Consider the following 20,025-nt stretch of genomic DNA (forward strand, 5'->3'; position numbering starts at 1 on the left):
CGATCGGCTGTTTACACGTATCCGTGCTCAGACCCTTCTGCGAAGGCCTTTTGCTCCGCAAAAGGTTAGCGTTCACGCTAATAGCCGCTAGGCTACATGAGGTAAGGGTCTGATTTATCTGAGACAATCAAATCGACGTGATAGAGATGCTGACTAATACTCGCACTGTGAGGCTGGAGTAGAAAGGGGGTCATTAATCAATTCACCACATCCACACATCCATCCCCTCGCCACCCGTAATGTATGTATGTCCTTCCTCCAATATACTACCACTACTACCTAGGTAAGTAGGTAGGTGAAAGTGACGAGAACCTACATACGCATATACACCGAAACACAATGTACGGGTCAACGTCACCTAATTGAGGTTTCGAGAAGGCAATAATAACGAAATTAAAAAAAATAAAAAAAGGTTTCGCTCGGGAAAAGAAGCTCTAGATTCATCGATTCCAGCGTTCTTCGATGGAGGGGATCCTCTATCATTCATATACATACATGGACTTGATTTGCCCTGGTGTCTCCTTCTCAAGGCATGGCGGCGACTTTGTCGTTTCTTTGGATCAAAAGCGACCCACGACACCCGTCCGCACGGCGTCTCTTCCTCTATTAGACGCCAATTCCGCTGTCGGCACATGCCATGCCAAAAAGTCGTGGCGTTGCGGTGGGTAGGTAGGTGGGCAAACCCACACAATTTTCTCAGAAAACAGCACAATCCCAAATCCCTCTGTGAATAGGCAAACCATCTAGCTTGCCGAGTCGGCGGACGATCTCGTGCCAGATAAAGGAACGCCATGCAGCCGAACCCTGTACAGGCAGGCGAATTCCGCGCCATAGTTTTCAGTCACCCTCACCACGAAATTTTGTGCTGGGTACGCCAATGAACCCTGGTTCACATCCAGCGGAAAAGCCTGGGTAAAACTAGCCTCGCTCGAGACATCGTATTCCATTTTTCCAATGAGTGCGTAGGTCGGCCCTAAGGGGCTTCCCGTCACGCCTTGCATCGACCGGATGTTCAGCTTCTCCCACTCCAAACTATCCAGGTGTTCAAAATCGGCCCAAAGTTCGATGGTCTTGGGCGTCGATCCCGGCAATAGTGAACCAGTGCTCGGATAGTTCTCCAGAAGCACTTCAGTGGGATAGATCATCTCCGTCACTGTCACACCAAGCCTCATCAAGTCATCCTCGGGTCCTGGGTCGCTACCCTCAACGGCCGCAGCGCACCAACAGTCTCCCACATCATGCCATGGAGTTAGAGCTTCAAGCGGTGGCTTGGTCACATAATGCGCCGACAGCAGAATCCGCAAGAGCAGCCGGTGCAAGAATGGCCGGGGCTTCTGCATTGTCGGTGAGGTTAATTTTAGGTCGATCATGGCTCCGTTGCTTGGTGCAAAGTAGTTGACTTTTCGAATGATAGGGGACGGAGCATTGCCAGGCAAGCTACCCAATTCGTCTCCCGGTCTCAAGCCGCCCATCTGGTTTGACAGCTCTGAATACTGCCTTTTAAGGCTCTCAATATCCTTACCAACTGTCGCGTACTGTGAGTCGAGTTTGTCGGTCAATCGTGTTTCAAGAATCCCGAGTTGTTGGTTGATGTTTTGTATAGCTGCTGTGAGCTTTGACAGATCGTTTCTGTTGCCGGCGGTAAGATTCAGAGATTCGATACTGGGGCTCCGCGTACACCTTCCGCAGAACTTTTGAAGGGTTAATCCGGCTGTGGAAGTCGAGAAAGGATCGCAAACAAGATTAGTGTAGGCGTGACATAATAGAAAGCTCGCTCCTCCGACAAATAGCAATGTGAAAAGAATGCTCATCGTGATGGCCACAAGGGGCGAGTTCAGGATGCTTCTGATCGCCCTGCCGCTGGCCCACCACAACCGTATCCACCAATCCAATATCAAATGAAAAAAGTCTGAGGATCTCTGCCGAAGTTCTTGGGCGGAATGTTTGCTGCCATTCCAGGCCTTTCGAAACCATGGGTCTTTTCGTTCTCGTATCGTGATCTGAGGCTTCCGGAGACCTCTTTCATAGTTGTAGCTATGATCAAATATCCCGCTGGGAAAGCTCGAGGGATCTGTTCCCTTGTTGGAATCATCGTCAGGGATACTTCGGGCCGGGCTCTCATAGCTTCCTTCATCGTTTTCAGCTTCAAGCCTCACTGACTCTTGACTTTCTTCCGGTATCCCGTTTAGGCGGTTGTCATCGAGAGAACTTGCCCACGCTGCTACTCGCTGAGTGCGGTGTTTCTCGGCATCATCACTCGCCACGGAGGCTTCCCGTGAATTCTCGCGAGAAGCTCTTCGTCGGGCCCTTTCAGCCCGAGGGTCCTTTTGTAGATTTGCTTGAGTTTCCTCGATATGATTCTGAAGATGTTGCTGCGCTTGTTCGACTCCAACATCGATTGTTTCGGCCATCTCTGTCAAATTCATCCTACTTCGCGCGAGCAACTGGGTAGGTAGGACGGGAGTCTTGCTTGATCCATAGGCATAAGATTGCTGGAGTTGCACCTCAGGCAGCCTCGGGTTGTTCACAACACCATCTGCCGCAAGACTCGGTTGTTGAGAGGTACCACGAGTGACTCGACGTGGGATAGCATTGTCTGGTGATGCGGCGCTGCCTGCACGAGTCGACCGTTTCGCCGGTGATACTGCGCGTACCGGCGTCGCACTTGAGCCTCTTGCCGTAGATCGACGTGGAGCCATTTTCTGCGGTTATGGTCCAGAATGAAGTGGGAGTTCTTCACACACTCTCTGTAAACACTCACTATCCCTCTGTCCCATCAGTGCCAAAGTGAGAGTGAATTCAAAGGCCACCCGTCATCGACTTTCGTCACAAAGCACCAGCACGTATTCTGTCAACAGAGCCAGAACTTGTCATGGATTCGGGCATAGAAGAGCCGGGAATTCGTGGGAGGGATATCCGTAGACTGTCCCGCCTCTGGGCAAATCAAATCCTCGAGTCCGAGTTGTGAAAAAGTAGTGTGATTTGCGTCGAGGTGGTACGGCTGGTTTGGAGGAGGATAGGCTGACCTGATCAGATATCGACTTGGTCGCATGTGGTCAGCTGTGTATAGCAGAATCAAGGAAGTCGAGTCGAAGATTGCGATTGAGACATTCCATTTGATATTATCCGAGTCGACTGTTGAAACTCTGTAGGGTCTTATTTGGTTCCTTTGTTTAGAGGAACGCGTCAAAATGTGGTGGTCGAGATCCTGAAGTTTGTTGCTCGCATTCCAGAAAAACCTTGTTACGTAAGACTCGGCTATGTTGCTTCATACGACTCAAACCCTTCAGCCTTGTCTTGCAGCCTCGGTTTCCGCTTGCACTGCACTTTTTTCCATTCCATCTACGAGGTATTCCACAGCCTATCGATACTCCGGAGCTGCTTGGCCATGTTGGCTGCATGTCAACCTTCCAAACCTCTTTCACTGCGATTCACAGTCTCTCAGCCCTGGTCCCAACCACCTGTCCTAAATAACATCTCGATATGCTCCAGGTTAGACTAGTTATAACCAATCTTCCACCTCATATCACCAAGGTGGGCATATGGATGGTCTCACCAGGCTTGGGAGCATATAGAAAAGCATAATGGATGTCAATTACTCATTTATTCTAATGAAATTTCATCAATCTTGGTTCAAAGGTCAACTCAGGACTTGGATGGTACAATTATTAACATGAACCCCCCTTGAAAAAGTGCAACTTAGCCGAGGACTTGCCCCCAGCAACCGAATGATGTCAGGCCGCAGTGCGTTGCGCGTGTCTTTGCGGCGGGGCGCGTCCCCCACAACGCATGTCCTTGGAGGCCAGAATCTAGGCTGCATATCACCCGATTACCTACCTACTCTCCACGAACACATGTCAACTGCATTTTCTCTATTCGTCAAAAAACTACATCAACCCTGATACCTGACACTGCCATGGCTCCTGCTTCAGTGAGCGCCCTGAGCGCAGACTCAATCCTCGACTACATGGTCAAGAGCCTCCCGACCCCGCCTTCCGCCTCGGAACAACCTAGACTCATCAAAGATCCATATGCCGCCATTGCCCTGTTTTCACATGCCTGCATGCTTGCAGTTGGCTTCCGTCTCGTCGGCTTAGGAGAAGACCACAAGATAGGTAAGGGTCTATCGTTTCGCAGTGAATTAGACATCTCACCATCTGCAGAAGCACAATCAGAACCCCAAGATGTTCAACCCTTGCCTTCCCAGTGGAACGAATCCTCCTCCTACGCTTTCCGCTATGCTCATTCACAGTCAGCCATGGAGTATCTTATCAAGGTGAATCGACTAGGAAGCAAGGCTATCATATTTGGTGTTGGCATGGGCGATGACAAGACTGCCTCTTTTGAGGTTAAAGCCAATGACTACATTTCCGAAGGATCATTAAAAGAGGCAACCCCGGGTACCAACACAGTCTCTGCACTTCGAAATATCTTTATATCAAATGGCCGGATCACAGATCTTGCGTCACTGTTCAAACTTAATATCATCCAGAAGTTGGCTCCGGGAATCCAGAAGGCCGGGTACGAGGAAGCAACTTCCACCCTCGAACAGCCACGACGACATGAAGAAACTCGCCCTCCTGAGCGTGACCCATTACGAGACGATCATCCTCCACCCGCACGGCCATACCCTTTCGATGATCCGTTAGCGATACCCCCTCGAAGACCTCATCCTCCTGGAGACTTTCCGCCACCGGGTTTTGAAGATGAATATGAAATTAATCGACCTCCACGCGGCATGCTACCAGGTAGCCAGCCATTTGGGAACATCGGGGAAAGAGACCTTTATCCTCCAGGCTTAGGCCCACATGATCCTCTCCGGATAGGCCCTGGAGGCGGTTTTCGTGGTGGGGGAGGCATGCATCCCACTTTTGACGATCCCTTGTTTGGTGGCCAAGGGGGTCGACAACCTTTTGATCCTCAGGTCCCTCCAGGGGCACGGTATGATCCAGTCGGCCCAGGGGATGGTCCTCCAAATCTTCGAGGAGGCCCACGATTCCCAGGAGGTGGTGGGGGAGGATGGGGTAATAATCCGTTCGGAGGGTTTGGAAGTGGTGACTTTATATAGCCTACTTGCAAATGGCCTCAGACGAAAGCATGAGTGGGACAATGCTTGGGCGAGGAGGTGGCTGGCACATAATTAGCAAAACTCACAACCGATGATGTTGTCTGTATGACTGTCAGGACTCGAATGGAGAAAACGTTTTGAGAAGAGCCAATCAGCTCAAATTTCATCTCATGCATAAACGGGGCTACTTGTCCACTGCGAGAGTAAACTTTCATAGAGTCGGTGAGGGTGCAAGAGAACGAAGGTGCTCAAGATATTCACTGTCGGGCTTGGTCACACCTGTACCTCCGGGAACGTCTACCAGTAGGTACTGGGTACCTATAGGGGCAGGTTTATTACGTAGTGGCTAAGCTTAAAACTTGTCCTCGTAGGTATCCCGAGCTGGCTAAGCACCTAAGCGGCTAGCGGATTATTGGTTCCGAGTACCTACAGAGAGGCAGGATTTCGACTGACATGTCATTGTCGCAACAAGTTGACCAAAACCCAACACCATCCTCAGTGCAACGAGCAGCTGCGACAAATATTGAAGCCGGCTGCACTTCACCCAACATCCCTTCCACGTCGACCTTCCCTCACACGCTAGTCCTCTATTCGAATCTGCTGCGTTACTTTGTCCTAGACTGACACCTCAACCTGCCATCCCACCTTAGCACACGACATCCCCGATTGCCCTTAACACCTCACCTCACCCCTCATCCCTTGCCTTAGTTCGTCCAGTTCGACTTTCTGAACGGGGTTACGCCCTATCATGGATACGAAGATGGACGTTGACGTGGGAAAACCAGCGCAGCCTCATGGCTTATCTCCTGCCACTGACCCACAATCAATACCGACCCTCGATGGTTGGATTGAGAGCTTGATGGACTGTAAACAGTTGGCGGAGAGTGACGTATCAAGACTTTGCGACAGAGTAAGTATTGTCTGCGAAAACGTGCACGCCAGAAGACTGATCGTGTGCGCGCAGGCCAGAGAAGTTCTCCAAGAAGAGTCAAACGTACAGCCAGTGGTGAGTTCTTCTTTCTCGCGGCGTAACACCGTAGACAAATGCCTGACTTTTTTACAGAAATGTCCAGTCACAGTCTGCGGCGACATCCATGGTCAGTTCCACGACTTGATGGAACTCTTTCGCATCGGGGGTCCCAACCCGGATACGAACTACCTCTTTATGGGTGGGTTGAAACATACTGTCACTGATGTACACAAACTAACAATAACAAACAGGAGACTATGTAGATCGTGGTTATTACTCCGTCGAGACCGTGACCCTTCTTGTCGCGCTCAAAATCCGATACCCTGCCCGCATCACCATTCTCCGCGGAAATCATGAGTCCAGGCAGATCACCCAGGTCTACGGTTTCTACGATGAATGCCTGCGGAAATATGGCAACGCCAACGTCTGGAAATACTTCACCGATCTCTTCGATTACCTGCCCCTTACCGCTCTGATCGACAACCAGATCTTCTGCCTGCATGGCGGGCTTTCTCCCAGTATTGACACCCTCGACAACATCCGATCACTTGACCGAATCCAAGAAGTTCCTCATGAAGGTCCTATGTGTGATCTTCTGTGGAGCGATCCTGATGACCGATGCGGATGGGGCATCAGTCCTAGAGGAGCTGGATACACATTTGGGCAAGACATCTCAGAAGCGTTCAACCATAACAATGGCTTGACGCTGGTTGCCAGAGCTCATCAATTGGTCATGGAGGGCTACAACTGGAGTCAGGATCGCAACGTGGTGACGATTTTCAGCGCTCCCAATTACTGCTACAGATGTGGTAATCAAGCTGCTATCATGGAGATCGATGAGCATCTGAAGTATACCTTGTGAGTGTAAATCCCCCCTTTTCTCGGTTGCTATTCTGACGAATGAATCTCCAGCTTGCAATTTGATCCATGTCCCCGAGCTGGCGAGCCAATGGTCAGTCGAAGAACACCAGACTATTTCCTCTAATCGAGAGCGGTGCACAATCTTGCCTGCCTTACACAACTAAACCCCAGAACTCACACATCGGGCGGTGTGGGTGGTATCCATTGCATCTTGATAGATCAGTGTCACACAACCCAGCAAAGACCACAGGGGCAATATCCAGGGAAGAAAAAGTACCGTGTAAGGAGGAGGATCCACAAAGCATTTGGTCAGCCAGCGAAAGTGACTCTCAGATATCATGGCTGAGAGGAGGGGTGAGACCAAATATGAGCCTGCTGGGTGTGGACGGAGACGCAAGCGGCGCGTGAGTAGGCTGCCCTCCAAGAAGATACAAAGAAGCGATGTTTGATAGACATACAACTTCGATCATGCACTTGCCAGACGGGTGTGGTGCCCTACTTCGCGCGCACTGCCTTTGCTAAGGCTTCGGCCTTTTGTGAGATGTATTACAAGACCATTAATGAAAGGTTGGGAAAGAGCTTCTTGTTTGACCTGGCCCTGTTATTTTTTTTGTCTTTTGATCGTTTGGCATTGCTGAGTTTCCCGTCTAAGCTCGCTTCATTGGCAGAGATTCTCCTTGGTGCCTCGTAGACGTAGACAGGTGCCAAAGCAAAGCGCATCTACGCTTGGCTTATTCGGCCGGCCCTGTCCCTGTCCTTCTATATAGCTTCCCTTCTCCCACTTTGTTGTGTCCCCCCCCCTCTTGTCTCCACTGGCCCCCTTGTATAAACTCTGCCCACCACTAGCACCACGATGACACCAGTCTGCTCACGACACGGCATCTCTCACCTCTTTCGAACCTTATTTCAATTCCTCGGCGTGCTCGGGCAGGGCGAACTCGTCGGACTTGCCGTCGCCCTGGGCGGCCTTCTTGGTCAAGGGCCCGTTCTTGACCATGATGGTCATGACCTCGTAGAGGACGTCCGCGGCGGCCATGGTGGTCAGCTCAGCGTTCGTGTCGTAGGCCGGGGCGACCTCGACGATGTCGGCGGCGACGAAGTTGAGGCCCTCGAGGCCGCGCAGGATGGTGCGCAGCTCGCGGGTGCTCCAGCCGCCGGTCTCGGGGGTGCCGGTGGCGGGGGCGAAGGCCGGGTCGAGCGTGTCGATGTCGATGGAGAGGTAGACGGGGTCGACGGTGCCGACGCGGTCGCGGATGCGGCGCACGATGCCCTCGACGCCGATGGTGTCGATCTCGCGCGCCTCGACCCGCGTGAACCCGCAGTACCCGTCGTTCTCGTAGTCCGAGGGGCCCGACAGCGTCGTGCGGATCCCCGCGTGGATCGAGCTGTCGTTGGCCAGCAGGCCTTCCTCGGACGCCCAGTAAAAGTACGTCCCGTGGTTGATGGCCGCCTGCTTGGACGGCGCCCCGCCAAACACCTTGGGCTTCCACGTGTCGAGGTGCGAGTCGAAGTGGATCACGCTGATCGGGCCGTACGCCTTGTTGATCGACCGCAGCAGCGGCAGCGTGATCGTGTGGTCGCCCCCGAGCGTGATAATCCGCGGCAGCGTCTTGCCCGCCTTGGAGATGCCCGGTTCCTGCGCCGCCGTGTACGGCGTGCGCATGAGCAGCGTGTTGTGTCCGTCCTCGATCTGCTGGAGCGCATAGTGGTTGTCGTACCTTTTTTGTTGGACGTCATCGTCAGTTATCATGCGCAAGATAAAAACATACCGACAAGTTTCGTGGTGTTGTCAGGGCAAAGGCCCATCAGTGGGATGTAGGGGAAGGTTGTACTCACGAAGTGACTGGGATGTCGCCGCAATCAATGACTTTGCCCCAGAAGTTGAAGGGGTTGGATTTCATGGGTCTGTTTGTATTGTATAGGGTTGGTTCCCCCCCAAATTGTCAGCCTTTTTTTCTTCTTCTTGTTTCTGCGGACTCATTTTTGCTTGCTAGCACCCTGTATTCTCGTCGTTGTCTTTCAACCCACGGTTTCCAGCATGTCTGAGTACCGCCGGGTTCATTGGACGAAAAGGGAGGGGGGAAAAGAGGAAAGGGGTTTCTGGCCACACGTACACATTATACCCGCCGCTAAACCCCAGTTTTCGTGAGCCTTTTGTGACATACGGTGTCGCAACGTAAGCCTTTGAGCAGGGACGAAAAAAAGGACGTACTAGAGATTGAGGCGTCGAGAACCTTGCCTGATCCCGCTGGGTCCAAACCGCGCTCCCGGTCGGTACGAAGTACCCGTGTCGAATGGTGCGCCTGTTTGTCACCAAAAAGCACCAACCCCGACGCAAAAAATTAGCCTTCTTCCAGGTTCTTGTATCGCTTTTTGGGGGGGAGAAACCCCAGAAATCAAAGCTTGGGGACGCCCCTACCAAGAAATGCAATGTCATATTTCTCCTCGTCGCTGGTCAAGCAGGGGAAATAGGGGAGGCGGCCGAAGGTCGAGATGCCAGAGAAGACAGAGTCGGCCTGGGTTTCGAGAGTGTCAATGAGCTTGTCCTATAGCTGCATTCCCCCCCATACTGAACCTCACCTGTGTGCCACCGTCACCTGGCAGGGTGTTGTACCAAAGCGACTTGTGCGGTCCTTCAATGGGAGCTTGATCGTGGTCGTGGTCGCCATGGGCGAGTGTGCAGCTGGCACATGCCAGTAGGACAAAGGCCTTGATTAGCATCTTTTTGGCCTCGAGGGTCAAGTTGGTCAATCTCGTCCCAACGCAATAACGAAGATTCGAGCAGCGAGGAGTAAAGAGAGATCTTTTCGAGAAGCAAAAAAAATTTCCACGAAGCAGAAAATTGGGAGCTCAAGCGTAAGCAGCTGTTTTTTTTGTTGTTGTTGTCTCTTCCCACGAGCTAGGTAGGAGCTCTCAGCCCATTGAGTTCCTGCAGATAGCTCCCAGCTCCGACAGGTCCATGCGCCTTACTCGGAACCGTATCCAATGATGCAGACTTGGACTGTCCTCTTACCTAAAAGCCCCCCAAGCATGTAAATGGGCGCGGGAGTCTTCCGGGCACATCAGAAGCTTCCCTATCAATGCAGGCCCCGCATCGTTGACATGAGGAATTGCCAAATCATGACAGCATGAGAACATTCATGCGAGGCCGAGACCAGGGCTTTGGGGGGGAAGCTGGCCCGGACATTTCTCTCGAGCCATATCGCGGGGCTGGTTGGCCCATCAGCAGAAGGAGAACAAAGGACCGAGCCACATGCATGAATGGGTTCTGGTCCAAGGCCGCAACAGCGCACAAGTCCATGCGAGGGGAATGGCAGGTGGACTTGGCCGGCGGTATGTCAGAAGAGAAGGGAGAGGCCGTGAGCGAATGCTGTGTGTCATTATTGAAGGCGTGACGCAAGTCATTGTCCAGGGCGGGATGCTTATCAGTGGGAATGAAAGGAAGACAGAATCTCGTATCATGCGCAGTTCTTTTTTGGTCCGACGTTCAAGTGGTGTGAACGACGCTAACCGGAAAAGGAAGCTTGTATTGCCCATACGGGACCAGCGATGGGGATCATGTCCATATCTATGCTCAAGACCAGAAAACTAGATCTATGTAATACTTTTGATCATCTATTTCCTATGGTACCCTATCTATCTTTGGATTATCATGCACTATTTTGTCATTCACTCATTGAGCGCCATTTTCCGAAGGTGAAGGAGGCACAGACGCCGTGGCATGGCCGCCCTCCACTAGCTCGTCCTTGTCCATCCGGGCAAAAGCCTTGTCAACCTCGTGCTCCCAGTTGCTGAAGGCGACAATCGCCCACTCGGCAATACCCACTAGATACAGCGCAATGCACTGCCCGACCCAGAGCCCCGGGAGACCCCAGCCGTGGAAGGCCAGCCAGATGCCCAGGGGAAGAGCGCCGCAATAGTAGCTGACGAGATTGACGGCAGCTCCAATATGCTGTCTGCCCATGCCTCGTAGAGATCCGCCACAGCTGCCATTCAATCCATCTGCGATCTGGAACAGAGCCACATACGGCAAGACATCGGCGGTAAGCTTGACCACCCGCTCATCGTCGTTGAAGATCTTGGCAAAGACGTTCTTCGTGCCCATCAGGATGGCCAACACGATAGCTCCCATGAGCATGCTCAGCCAGGCAGCCACGTTGGCCGATCGTGCTGCGCCCTTGGCAGTGCGTAAACCGAGCATGTTGCCCACCCGCGCGCTGGCGGCAACTCCAATGCCAAAGGGGATGGTGTTCATGACTTGGTCTGCTGTCATGATGACACTTTGGGATGCGAGAGGTATTTCTCCAAGTCGGCCAGCCGCCAATGCCACAATCTCGAAAGCCCACCACTCAGTCCCGACATGAATCACCCCCAGGAAGGCCAACTTGGCAAAGACACCCATGTTCTGAAGGCATCTCTTGGTCCAACCGCCCCAGCATTCGCCGCCAGCCACAAATCTGGCATAGAGCACGAGGCCCAGAAACGAAAGCCAGTAGCCAATGCCAGTTGCGAGGGGCGCCGCAAAGATGCCCCAACCAGCCACATAGACAAACAGGTAATTCAACAACGCGCTGATTGGAGAAGTAATGAGGAGCACGTAGGTCCCCGGTCGCATGATCTCCTGAGCCTGAAGGTACTTCTTCATCGTCTCGAAGTAGATGTATCCCAGTCCTCCGGGGATCAAACAACTCAAGAATTTAGAGCTGTCGTGTGATAACTGAGGGCTTTGACCCAGAGCTTTAAACACCGGCTCTGAGCACAGCCAAAGAATGGCGACGGGGACATAGAATAGAGTCAGGACGATGAAGGCCCGTTGCAGTAGGATGCCCAAGTCATGCTTGTTCTTGCTTCCGGTGAAAGTGGAACTCGCCAGAGTATCCAAAGCAGTCGATCCTCCCATGCCAATCAGCCAGCCCGTACACATGGCGAACATGTAGGAGAAGGCAGCAGTGGAGAGGTCTTGTGGCGATGCTCGGCCAACGATCAAGATTGATACTGTTTGGAGCGAGTTCTGGAGCGAGTAGGCCAAAATGACAGGGATAGAGCCTCGGAATAAGACCCAGAATTCATGAAGAACAAGTCTCCGTGTCGGGGTGTCGTCTTCGGGGAGGATATCGAGCAGCTCGCCTTCCTGATGGCTGGGTGCTTGCTCTTCATCATGGCGCTTCTTGGGTAGAAGCCCCGTGTGTTCATCGGGTTCCTCTGGCTGAATTTCCTCATTCATCAATGCTGCTGAATGCCGTCGCTGGTTGTGATCCTCTTCTACAGAACCGCGTTCGTGAGCAGAAACCCTTCGAAGACACTTTGTGACTCGAGACTTACCGGTGGAACTATATCTTCGCATGACTCGTCGATTGGCAAAGCCATACACGTTCCCTCGGGGGTCTAATATCAATATCAACAGTCTGACGCCATTACCTTCAGAAGAAAAAAAGACAGAAATGTCTAGATTTGGGAAATCCGACAGGGTTAGTTGTGAAATAATACAAAAGAACACGTGAGAAATGGACTTAGTCAACGACGAAACATATCCATGATACGCCCCATCCCAGGTACCGACCGCCTGGACGGCTCGCCATCCCTCGAGCTGGCCAGCATAAGCAGCGATGCAGTGGCGACGGTCGGATTGGGTCGTCTGGGAATCCAATGTCAAATGGCAAAACGTAACGGGGAGACGCCTATCAAGAGTGAGTAAATGCAGTGAGCTAGAGCATGATGCAGCCGTAGAAGCTTTGAGCATTTGAGCCTTTGACAAAAGTCATTGCATTATCCAATTGTCGCGGCGCTTTTCCTTTCCTTATCTTCAGCCCACATCTGGCTCGTTGCGATTGGGAGAAGCGACAAATGGGGACGCGGAGGGCGGAAAGGGAACCTTGTACGAAAGTCCAATGATAATCTTGCCGCGGATTGTGGGCCTTGGCTGGTATGACGCCTGAGAGATGCCAGTTGGACAAGCATCGCCGGCGTGAGGATCGAATATGCAGAGGCAGGTGGATGTACTCGGTACTTTGGGTAGGATCAGAGTGAGATTTGGGCGTGCTGCGGTGCAGCCCAAACCGTAAGATGGATATTGACTTGACGACCGAATGCATGGGTAAGGTCTGGCTGTGATCCGAGAATTTGAAGAATGCGAATTGTTTGGATGTCGGGTAGCGAATACCGCTTCAATCCGATGGGATTCAGTTCGCCATCTAAATGTGCCAGTTGATGGGTGAATGTGTCTGCCAACTGCCCTGTGGACGAAGCTTGGAAACCCGCAATGACGAGGCTGTGCGTTCTGAGCTCTGATTGGCTGCAACCTCAACATGGCAGCCTTGCGTGCCTTGCCAACTGAATTCTCTTCCATCTTCGTCTTCCCTTGTCAAAGACCATTGCAAACATGGATAGAAGTGAAATCTTAGAGAGCCTCTCACTCGAGCCGGAGAATGAGCGACCACAGACTGGTGTTCTTCGCCGACAAGCTCACTCCATCATCTCCGGCATCACATCCGATGAAGACCACGACCACCTCCCAGCCGCACTCCTGGACCTTCTCACACAGGTCATCAAACCGCTGTTCACAAACACAAAACACCCGCAGTTGACTTCCACAGGCCGCAAGTCTCTCGTACCAGGACCGCCGCCGTCAATAGGCGCGGCAAGGTTTCTCACGTCTATAGACGACGATGAACAGGTCCAGAAACCATGGAAGCGAGCGCCCTTCACCGCGCCCCTGCTGAAGTATGTCTTACAAAGCTATATACGTCTCCCACAGCCAGTGCGCAGGTCGACGATAGAATCCCATTTCCACCTCCTCGTCCCGCCTACTCTGAACCTGATCGACGACGCATCGCCAACGTACAAATCCGACGGGTGTCTCCTGCTGCGTCTGCTTTGCACGACACTCGTCTCGACGCAGAGCGACATGCTGGAACGGACCGGGTTGACGGATGTGTTCGTCGACGCGCTCAAGACGAATTTCCTGCTGCTGCCGAGTCTGACGCCCGAGGCCGACAGTTTGCTGGTCCTGAGGGAGCTGTACCCGGCTTACCTGGCACTCGTGGACGCAAATTTCATCAGGCTGGAAGTGGCCACCACCGAGGGAGTCGACATCTCGACGGGCAAGAAACCCGACGCCGGACCAACGTGGAATATGGGCGAGGACCTGATGGCGAGGGAAGCCCTGCTCACCAAGCTCTACAGACACGGGATCATGGCGTCATTGTCGCACCTGTCCTCGGCGACGGATTCCTTCTCAAACACAATCTCCGCCCCGATCACGACGTTGCTGCTCAACCAGATCCCCCCGGTATTCCGGCGGCTGGGGATCTACGCTGTGAAGCATCTCCAGACGCTCTTGCCCGTGATGCGTCTGGCCCTGATGGACCCATTCGTCCTGGCGGCGCCGGAGATGGCACTCACCTCGCTGAACGTCTTGGAAGCGGTTGTCGACGTGTGCGCACCGCGCGTCAAGGATAAGTGGTGGGCCGAGATCCTCCGGGCCTGCGTCGCGTGCTGGTGCAACTGTTTGGACGAGACAGACGGCGCGAGTGACGTGCCCTCCACGACGGCTGTGCGAGAGATCATGAAGAAAACCAAAGACGTGGTGAAGATGCTGCAGGACGTCCTGGCGAAGGAGGACTGGACGGGTATCAAGGAGAAATTGCTGAGCGAGGAGGGTGATCTGACCGGGTTATTCGAAGACTAGAGAGGATGCATGTATCATCACACTGAGGATTCATATGCTTTCGTTTGGTTACAAGAATTGGCCACTGCAAGCTTCACGCATGACGGTTCAAAGACGCGCATACTTGGCTATGTGCGGAAGAAAAGAGGGAGATGGCGAATGCTCGATTCCCGTGGCGGTCAATACTATATATCGCCCTGTGGTCCTTCTCTGTTGAACAAAACAAAAACTCACGCTATGAACCTCCGTTTCCAGGGGCGAATGTCAATCTATACGGGTATCACGAATTGATCAGAACAACAAAAGAAAAGGTCCATTCTAGCACCCCCCAGAAAATGCCGTCGCTTGTCGATTCCCCCACCCCAATGATGATGGCCATCAGAATCAAACACCATGCACACACACGCGTCTAGCCGACGACGGGTCCATCAGCGTTCCCCTCCATCTCATCGCCGACCACGGGCCGCTGTTTGAACAGACTCTTCCCCCTCAACCACTTCCTGTAGGCCTTGTATCGCTTCTTCCCACCGTCCTCCTCCAGCACGGTCAGCGGGTCCTCCACCTGCCCACTCGCCACATACTCCAGGTAATCATCGATGCTGGCCTCGGCCCTCTCCTCCATCGTCAGCGTCACCGCACCGCGCTCATCGTCAAAGTGTCGGAGCACTTTGTGATCGGCCGGGTCGGACGAGGTCTTGGACAGGTACTCGAGGAATTCGAGCGGCGCCGAGGAGTAGTCTATGTCACTGGACACCACCAACGGGATGGTCGACGGGTGTGCCACGTAGCGCTGGTACTCTTTCAACTGGCGCACCTGAGGGTTGAGAGAGTTTTCGATGAGGGATGTGAAGGCGTGGAGGGCAAGCTCGGCTTTTGTGGGTGGGCCAAGGAGAAGGGAGCTGTTGGTCAGGTCACTACTCGTGGTGGTTGGCAGTCTTGGGATCTTGGGCACTGAGGTTGACTGGACCTCGAACGAGGGTTCCTTGATGATGCCCGTGTATCGGCGGCCTCTCAGGGCGTTGTGAAGCTGCTGCTGCGCGTCGAGCCAAGGCCCCAGAGTGCTGGGCTTCGGAGTCGGCTCAATTGCTGATGGGGTGGCCGAATTCAAACGTCCGTCGGCGGACGACACCATTGTTTCTCCTCCGATCGTGGACGCGGTATCGTCCGACGGCGCAACTATCTTGACGCCCTTCCGAGTTCCCTGCCCTTTTTCATGCCCTTCTCCGTCGCTGTCGTTCGCCGTCCGCACCCTAAACGGGCTGAGATCGTATTTTCCGGCCGAAGTTGAGCTGATCGGGATATATTGTAAATTCGAGCGCATTTTGAAGGAGAAGAGCTTCCGGAATGAGGATATGGATAGAGGCCGGTAGTATTCGACCCAATAATCGTCAAAAAATGTCAACGGTCTGTCGCGCAGCTCATGCGGCCAGAGCGATGGCGGCATCTGCGGCGTTTCGAGGTATTCGTCCGTGTACCAGTGGCGGTAACTCGGTCGCCGTTTGCCAAACATGGATCGTGGATCGGAGTGGTGCAAATAATAGTCCGTGGTGAGATCCCAAAGCATGGGCTGGCCTTGAGAGAAGACATAGTTTCCAAGGAACAGGTTGTACGCTTCCTGCCTCTGCGCGTCCATGAACGAGTTGTTGTAGTACCGCTTGAAACTCTCGACCATGTCGCGCGAATGGCTCGTCCACTGGTTGATCTTTCGGTACGTGGCCATGGTGTTCACCAGGTGTGAGCCACCATACTGTACGGCTATAGTATCGCCGTGGTCGTGCCACATGTGGGTGAACAGGTTTACAGCATCGGAGTCGTACTCGACCGACGGATGCTCAATCACCCCTAATGCCTGAAGTTGGTATCCGAGAGCCTTCTTCGCAATCACAAATTGAGCAGCATTGGTTCGGTCGAGACAGTCGATGCAGTTGGTTCTTGCGACACCGGTTTGGAGACGGAGGCCCGATTCCTCGTCACGGCCGTTCTGAAAGAAGCCTGTTCTGGGAAGGATATCTTCAGCTATTGCCTCCAGACTGCCAATGACATCTTGATCTCTACTTTTCGATGCTCGACTCATGTCCCATGCATGATACACAATCTGCTTGTCCTTCGGCAAGAATTGATTGAGGTAATTCACCGCGAGAGTGTACTCTTTCAGCAGCTTGGACTCCCTTGGAGTGCGTTCGCGGGCCTTTATCAGGTTGAGCACGTATATGGGTGTTCCGTACCGCTTGAAAAGGTTGTCGAAGTGGAGAGCAGCAGCGCTGAAGAACGGGTCCACCACGTTAAGATGGATGTCAGGTTTTGGCGAGACACCTGTGCTGTCCTGAGTCCAGTGCAATGGAATACTGCCACGATGTTGCACATAGGAAGTGTATTTGTTGTTTGCGAACAGCACGGGGCCCGGGGCGTGAAATGAAGTGGTCAGCATTTCTGATACGATTTGCTCGGTTTCCACGTCGTTTGCCACGTATCCAAGGTCATTGGCACCACGTTTCAGGAATCTGGCGCCGGCAAAGAATCTCGATCGACGGGCAATGATTGTCACATAAACTACCCTGCCCCAGTATACCGACAGTGAGCTTTGATCGACGTAGCCATGAACGACCGACAGACACCAGTCGTACGGGTTCTTGAGAACTTCTTTGGCGGGTTGCAAGAGGTGATGGTTCCAGACAAACATATCGTTGTGATCTGGCTTGTGAGGCTCTGTCAGTCCCTCCTGGAGTGCTTGCCGTTCGCGCATGATATTGTGCTGCAGTGTTCGGGTGACATCGTACGAATAGCTAAAATAGAAGGACCTGGTAAGATCGAGATTGTTAAGGATACCGATAAACCGTGTCTCTTCGAGGTGTCGGTCCGATTTCGTTCGTGTGGATGCTGCCGTTACCAGAGGCATGAGTTCCGTCTTGTCGATTTGATAGATGTAATGGCCCCCAATCATGGCCACTTGACTCCTTTTGGTCACGTACAGCATGTAATACTGGGCTGTAAAGCGGATGAATCCCAGGAGGCCCCAGAAGCTAGTCTTGATCTTCAGCCCGCCGGTTGCTCGATTGCCCTCGTCAATAGCATTGAGAATCTGCTGCGTTTCCTTTTTGGTGTAGACGATGTCATCTTCCGTAATGTTAAGCTCACCCGGTTCTGACGTCCGATCAATCTTCAGTATCCGAAATGCCGAGTCCAAAAGGTCTGAACCAACGATATAGTAATAGTTGGCGGTTTCGTGGAGGGTAAACTTGTGCATTTTGCTGACGCCTTCCTCTCCCACTTTGCTTACAAGTGCACCTCTATTGCGTTGCAGTGCCGTCGGAGAAGGACTCGCCGTGCGGTGGAAAGACTTGGACAGATCATAGTCGTCCTCATCATCCTCAACCTCTCTCTGCCCTGGCGCAAGAGGCGGCGACTCCGGAGGATTGTTGGACAGCTGAGGGTATTTCTGAGGAACTACCTTCTCTGTCTCGTCCGAATCTGACTTGTTGACTTCGAGGACTCGAGGGGTGTTGTTGTTGTTGTCAACATCAACGTCTTGTGCAGGTGTTTTGAGTCCACCGCCCTGCCCGTCTGTACCATCGGCGGAAGCATCATCAGTTGCATCTGCAGAGTCATCGCCAGATTTGACCAAGACCTGATTGGCGACGAACTCTCTGAAAGATTCCATAATTGAAAACCGCGTCTCACGTTGCCTGGGGTGGCAACCAACAACACCTGATCACCTCCATCGGCGACACTTGCTTTCTGAGTTGATGAATACTGTCACAGTAGTCAGCACATAAGGGTCGACATGATTGAGGCTGTGATAAGGGCTATAATGATGCAGCCTTTCCTTGTTGGAGATGGATATCCGACACGAATGCACCAAAGATGTCACCACCGTGATATTGTTTCCCATTTTGGTTTACTCTCGCCAAGTTCGCCAAGACTGATCCGGCCGAGGCTCGATTCGGGCTCGTCGTTAGTTTCACTTCTCCCCGCGTCTTTCTTCCAAGGTTGTGGCGCGTCTTACCCTAGGCGCCCCAGATCAAGTATAAAAATGTAACCAGTGGTACATTGGGCAGCTTGAGCCTCCGCTGCCTACCTAACTGCACAATCGAACTCCAAAAATGGCTCCCACCGCCCCAGCTCCTTTCTCCGAACCACTCCTCCCTCAGCTCGATCTCGGGGATCCGTATTACACGGAGAAACACCACCGCCTCCGTGCCTTTGTCCGCAACTACATTGAGACCGAGATCGCTCCCTATGCGCAAGAATGGGAAGAGGCAGGCCAGGTGCCGGAGCATGTCCGTCTACGATATTGCCAGCTCGGGTTCGCGGTCACGCATCCTGTCGTTGATCCCGCTGATGCGGGCGGTGTCCAACTGCCTGCCGGAATACCTTACGACGAATGGGATACGTGGTGCTCCGTTATCGTAACCGACGAGGTCAGCCGTCTGGGCTGGTGTGGTCCAATGTGGGGCATTTCAGGCGGCAACTCTATCGGTGCACCGCCTATTGCGCGCTATGGAACAAAAGAACAAAGACAAAGGTGGCTGCCGAAGATCGCCAGAGGAGAGCTCAGATTTTGTCTGGGCATCACCGAGCCAGACGGAGGGAGCGACGTCGCCAACATCAAAACCACCGCGGAGAGGAGGGGAGATCGTTATATCGTGAACGGCAATAAGAAATGGATCACCAACGCTCTCTGGTGCGACTATTGTACAGCTGCGGTGAGGACCGGTGGACCAGGCCATGGAGGGATCAGCCTGTTGGTTATCCCGCTCAAGGCAGAGGGCGTCACATTAAGAAGATTGGAGAATACAGGCGTCCACGCCAGCGGTATGACACTTGATCCTGTTTCTGACTACCAACCCACTCTAACATTCTTAGGATCAACCTACATCACTTTTGACGATGTCGAAGTACCCGCGGACCACCTCATTGGACGCGAAGGCGGCGGCTTCCCCATGATCATGTCTAACTTCAACCCAGAGCGTCTCTCTCTGGCTACTGCCTCACTCCGTCTCGCTCGGGTCTGCGCCCAAGATGCGTACAATTACGCCTGCGATCGCGAGACCTTTGGCAAGAAACTGATCGAGCATCCTCCCATCAAGGCAAAGATTGCCAAATTCGGACTCTTGATTGAACCCGCCCACGCATTCCTCGAGCAGCTGTGCTACATCATTGAAACTTCACGCGTGACAGGAAAGCCGGTCAATATCGGCGGCATGACAGCCTTGCTAAAGGTGATGAGCACAAGGTGCTTGGAAAAGGTGTGTCGAGAGGCACAGCAGATCATGGGTGGAGCCGGCTACTCAAAGACGGGGCGAGGTGCCCGGATCGAACAGATCAGTCGAGATGTGCGTGTTCACGTTGTCGGTGGTGGTAGTGAAGAAATCATGCTCGACCTGGCCGTCCGTCAAGAGGTCAAGGATGTCAAGCTGAGAGCTGCTAGGCTTGCGGGCGCGAAGCTGTAAAGGAGAGATT

General features: G+C 53.0%; 7 protein-coding genes across 7 annotated transcripts; 4 read left to right on the forward strand and 3 right to left on the reverse strand.

Moving 5' to 3' along the window:
* Positions 1 to 743: 743 nt before the first annotated feature.
* On the reverse strand, positions 744 to 2,699 carry AYO21_11183 (hypothetical protein; the record flags this gene model as incomplete). The annotated part of the gene is made up of 1 exon (XM_022661080.1): positions 744 to 2,699. The coding sequence occupies one exon, from the start codon at positions 2,697 to 2,699 to the stop codon at positions 744 to 746; it is 1,956 nt and encodes a 651-aa protein (XP_022506588.1).
* Positions 2,700 to 3,916: 1,217 nt separating this feature from the next.
* AYO21_11184 (hypothetical protein) lies at positions 3,917 to 5,068 on the forward strand (the record flags this gene model as incomplete). The annotated part of the gene is made up of 2 exons (XM_022661081.1): positions 3,917 to 4,115; positions 4,164 to 5,068. 2 exons carry the CDS (start codon positions 3,917 to 3,919, stop codon positions 5,066 to 5,068), a joined length of 1,104 nt encoding a protein of 367 aa, XP_022506589.1.
* A 748-nt stretch (positions 5,069 to 5,816) lies between these two features.
* AYO21_11185 (serine/threonine-protein phosphatase PP2A catalytic subunit) lies at positions 5,817 to 7,023 on the forward strand (the record flags this gene model as incomplete). Its single annotated transcript, XM_022661082.1, has 5 exons — positions 5,817 to 5,978; positions 6,033 to 6,074; positions 6,132 to 6,237; positions 6,290 to 6,896; positions 6,951 to 7,023. The coding sequence occupies 5 exons, from the start codon at positions 5,817 to 5,819 to the stop codon at positions 7,021 to 7,023; spliced, it is 990 nt and encodes a 329-aa protein (XP_022506590.1).
* Positions 7,024 to 10,572: 3,549 nt separating this feature from the next.
* AYO21_11187 (hypothetical protein) lies at positions 10,573 to 12,243 on the reverse strand (the record flags this gene model as incomplete). The annotated part of the gene is made up of 2 exons (XM_022661083.1): positions 10,573 to 12,161; positions 12,222 to 12,243. 2 exons carry the CDS (start codon positions 12,241 to 12,243, stop codon positions 10,573 to 10,575), a joined length of 1,611 nt encoding a protein of 536 aa, XP_022506591.1.
* Positions 12,244 to 13,278: 1,035 nt separating this feature from the next.
* Positions 13,279 to 14,586, forward strand: AYO21_11188 (hypothetical protein; the record flags this gene model as incomplete). Its single annotated transcript, XM_022661084.1, has 1 exon — positions 13,279 to 14,586. The coding sequence occupies one exon, from the start codon at positions 13,279 to 13,281 to the stop codon at positions 14,584 to 14,586; it is 1,308 nt and encodes a 435-aa protein (XP_022506592.1).
* A 388-nt stretch (positions 14,587 to 14,974) lies between these two features.
* On the reverse strand, positions 14,975 to 18,223 carry AYO21_11189 (hypothetical protein; the record flags this gene model as incomplete). Its single annotated transcript, XM_022661085.1, has 1 exon — positions 14,975 to 18,223. One exon carries the CDS (start codon positions 18,221 to 18,223, stop codon positions 14,975 to 14,977), a length of 3,249 nt encoding a protein of 1,082 aa, XP_022506593.1.
* Positions 18,224 to 18,665: 442 nt separating this feature from the next.
* On the forward strand, positions 18,666 to 20,015 carry AYO21_11190 (hypothetical protein; the record flags this gene model as incomplete). Its single annotated transcript, XM_022661086.1, has 1 exon — positions 18,666 to 20,015. One exon carries the CDS (start codon positions 18,666 to 18,668, stop codon positions 20,013 to 20,015), a length of 1,350 nt encoding a protein of 449 aa, XP_022506594.1.
* Positions 20,016 to 20,025: the final 10 nt, after the last annotated feature.

Source organism: Fonsecaea monophora, assembly GCF_001642475.1.
Source record: "Fonsecaea monophora strain CBS 269.37 chromosome Unknown Scaff148, whole genome shotgun sequence".
Taxonomy (NCBI): domain Eukaryota; kingdom Fungi; phylum Ascomycota; class Eurotiomycetes; order Chaetothyriales; family Herpotrichiellaceae; genus Fonsecaea; species Fonsecaea monophora.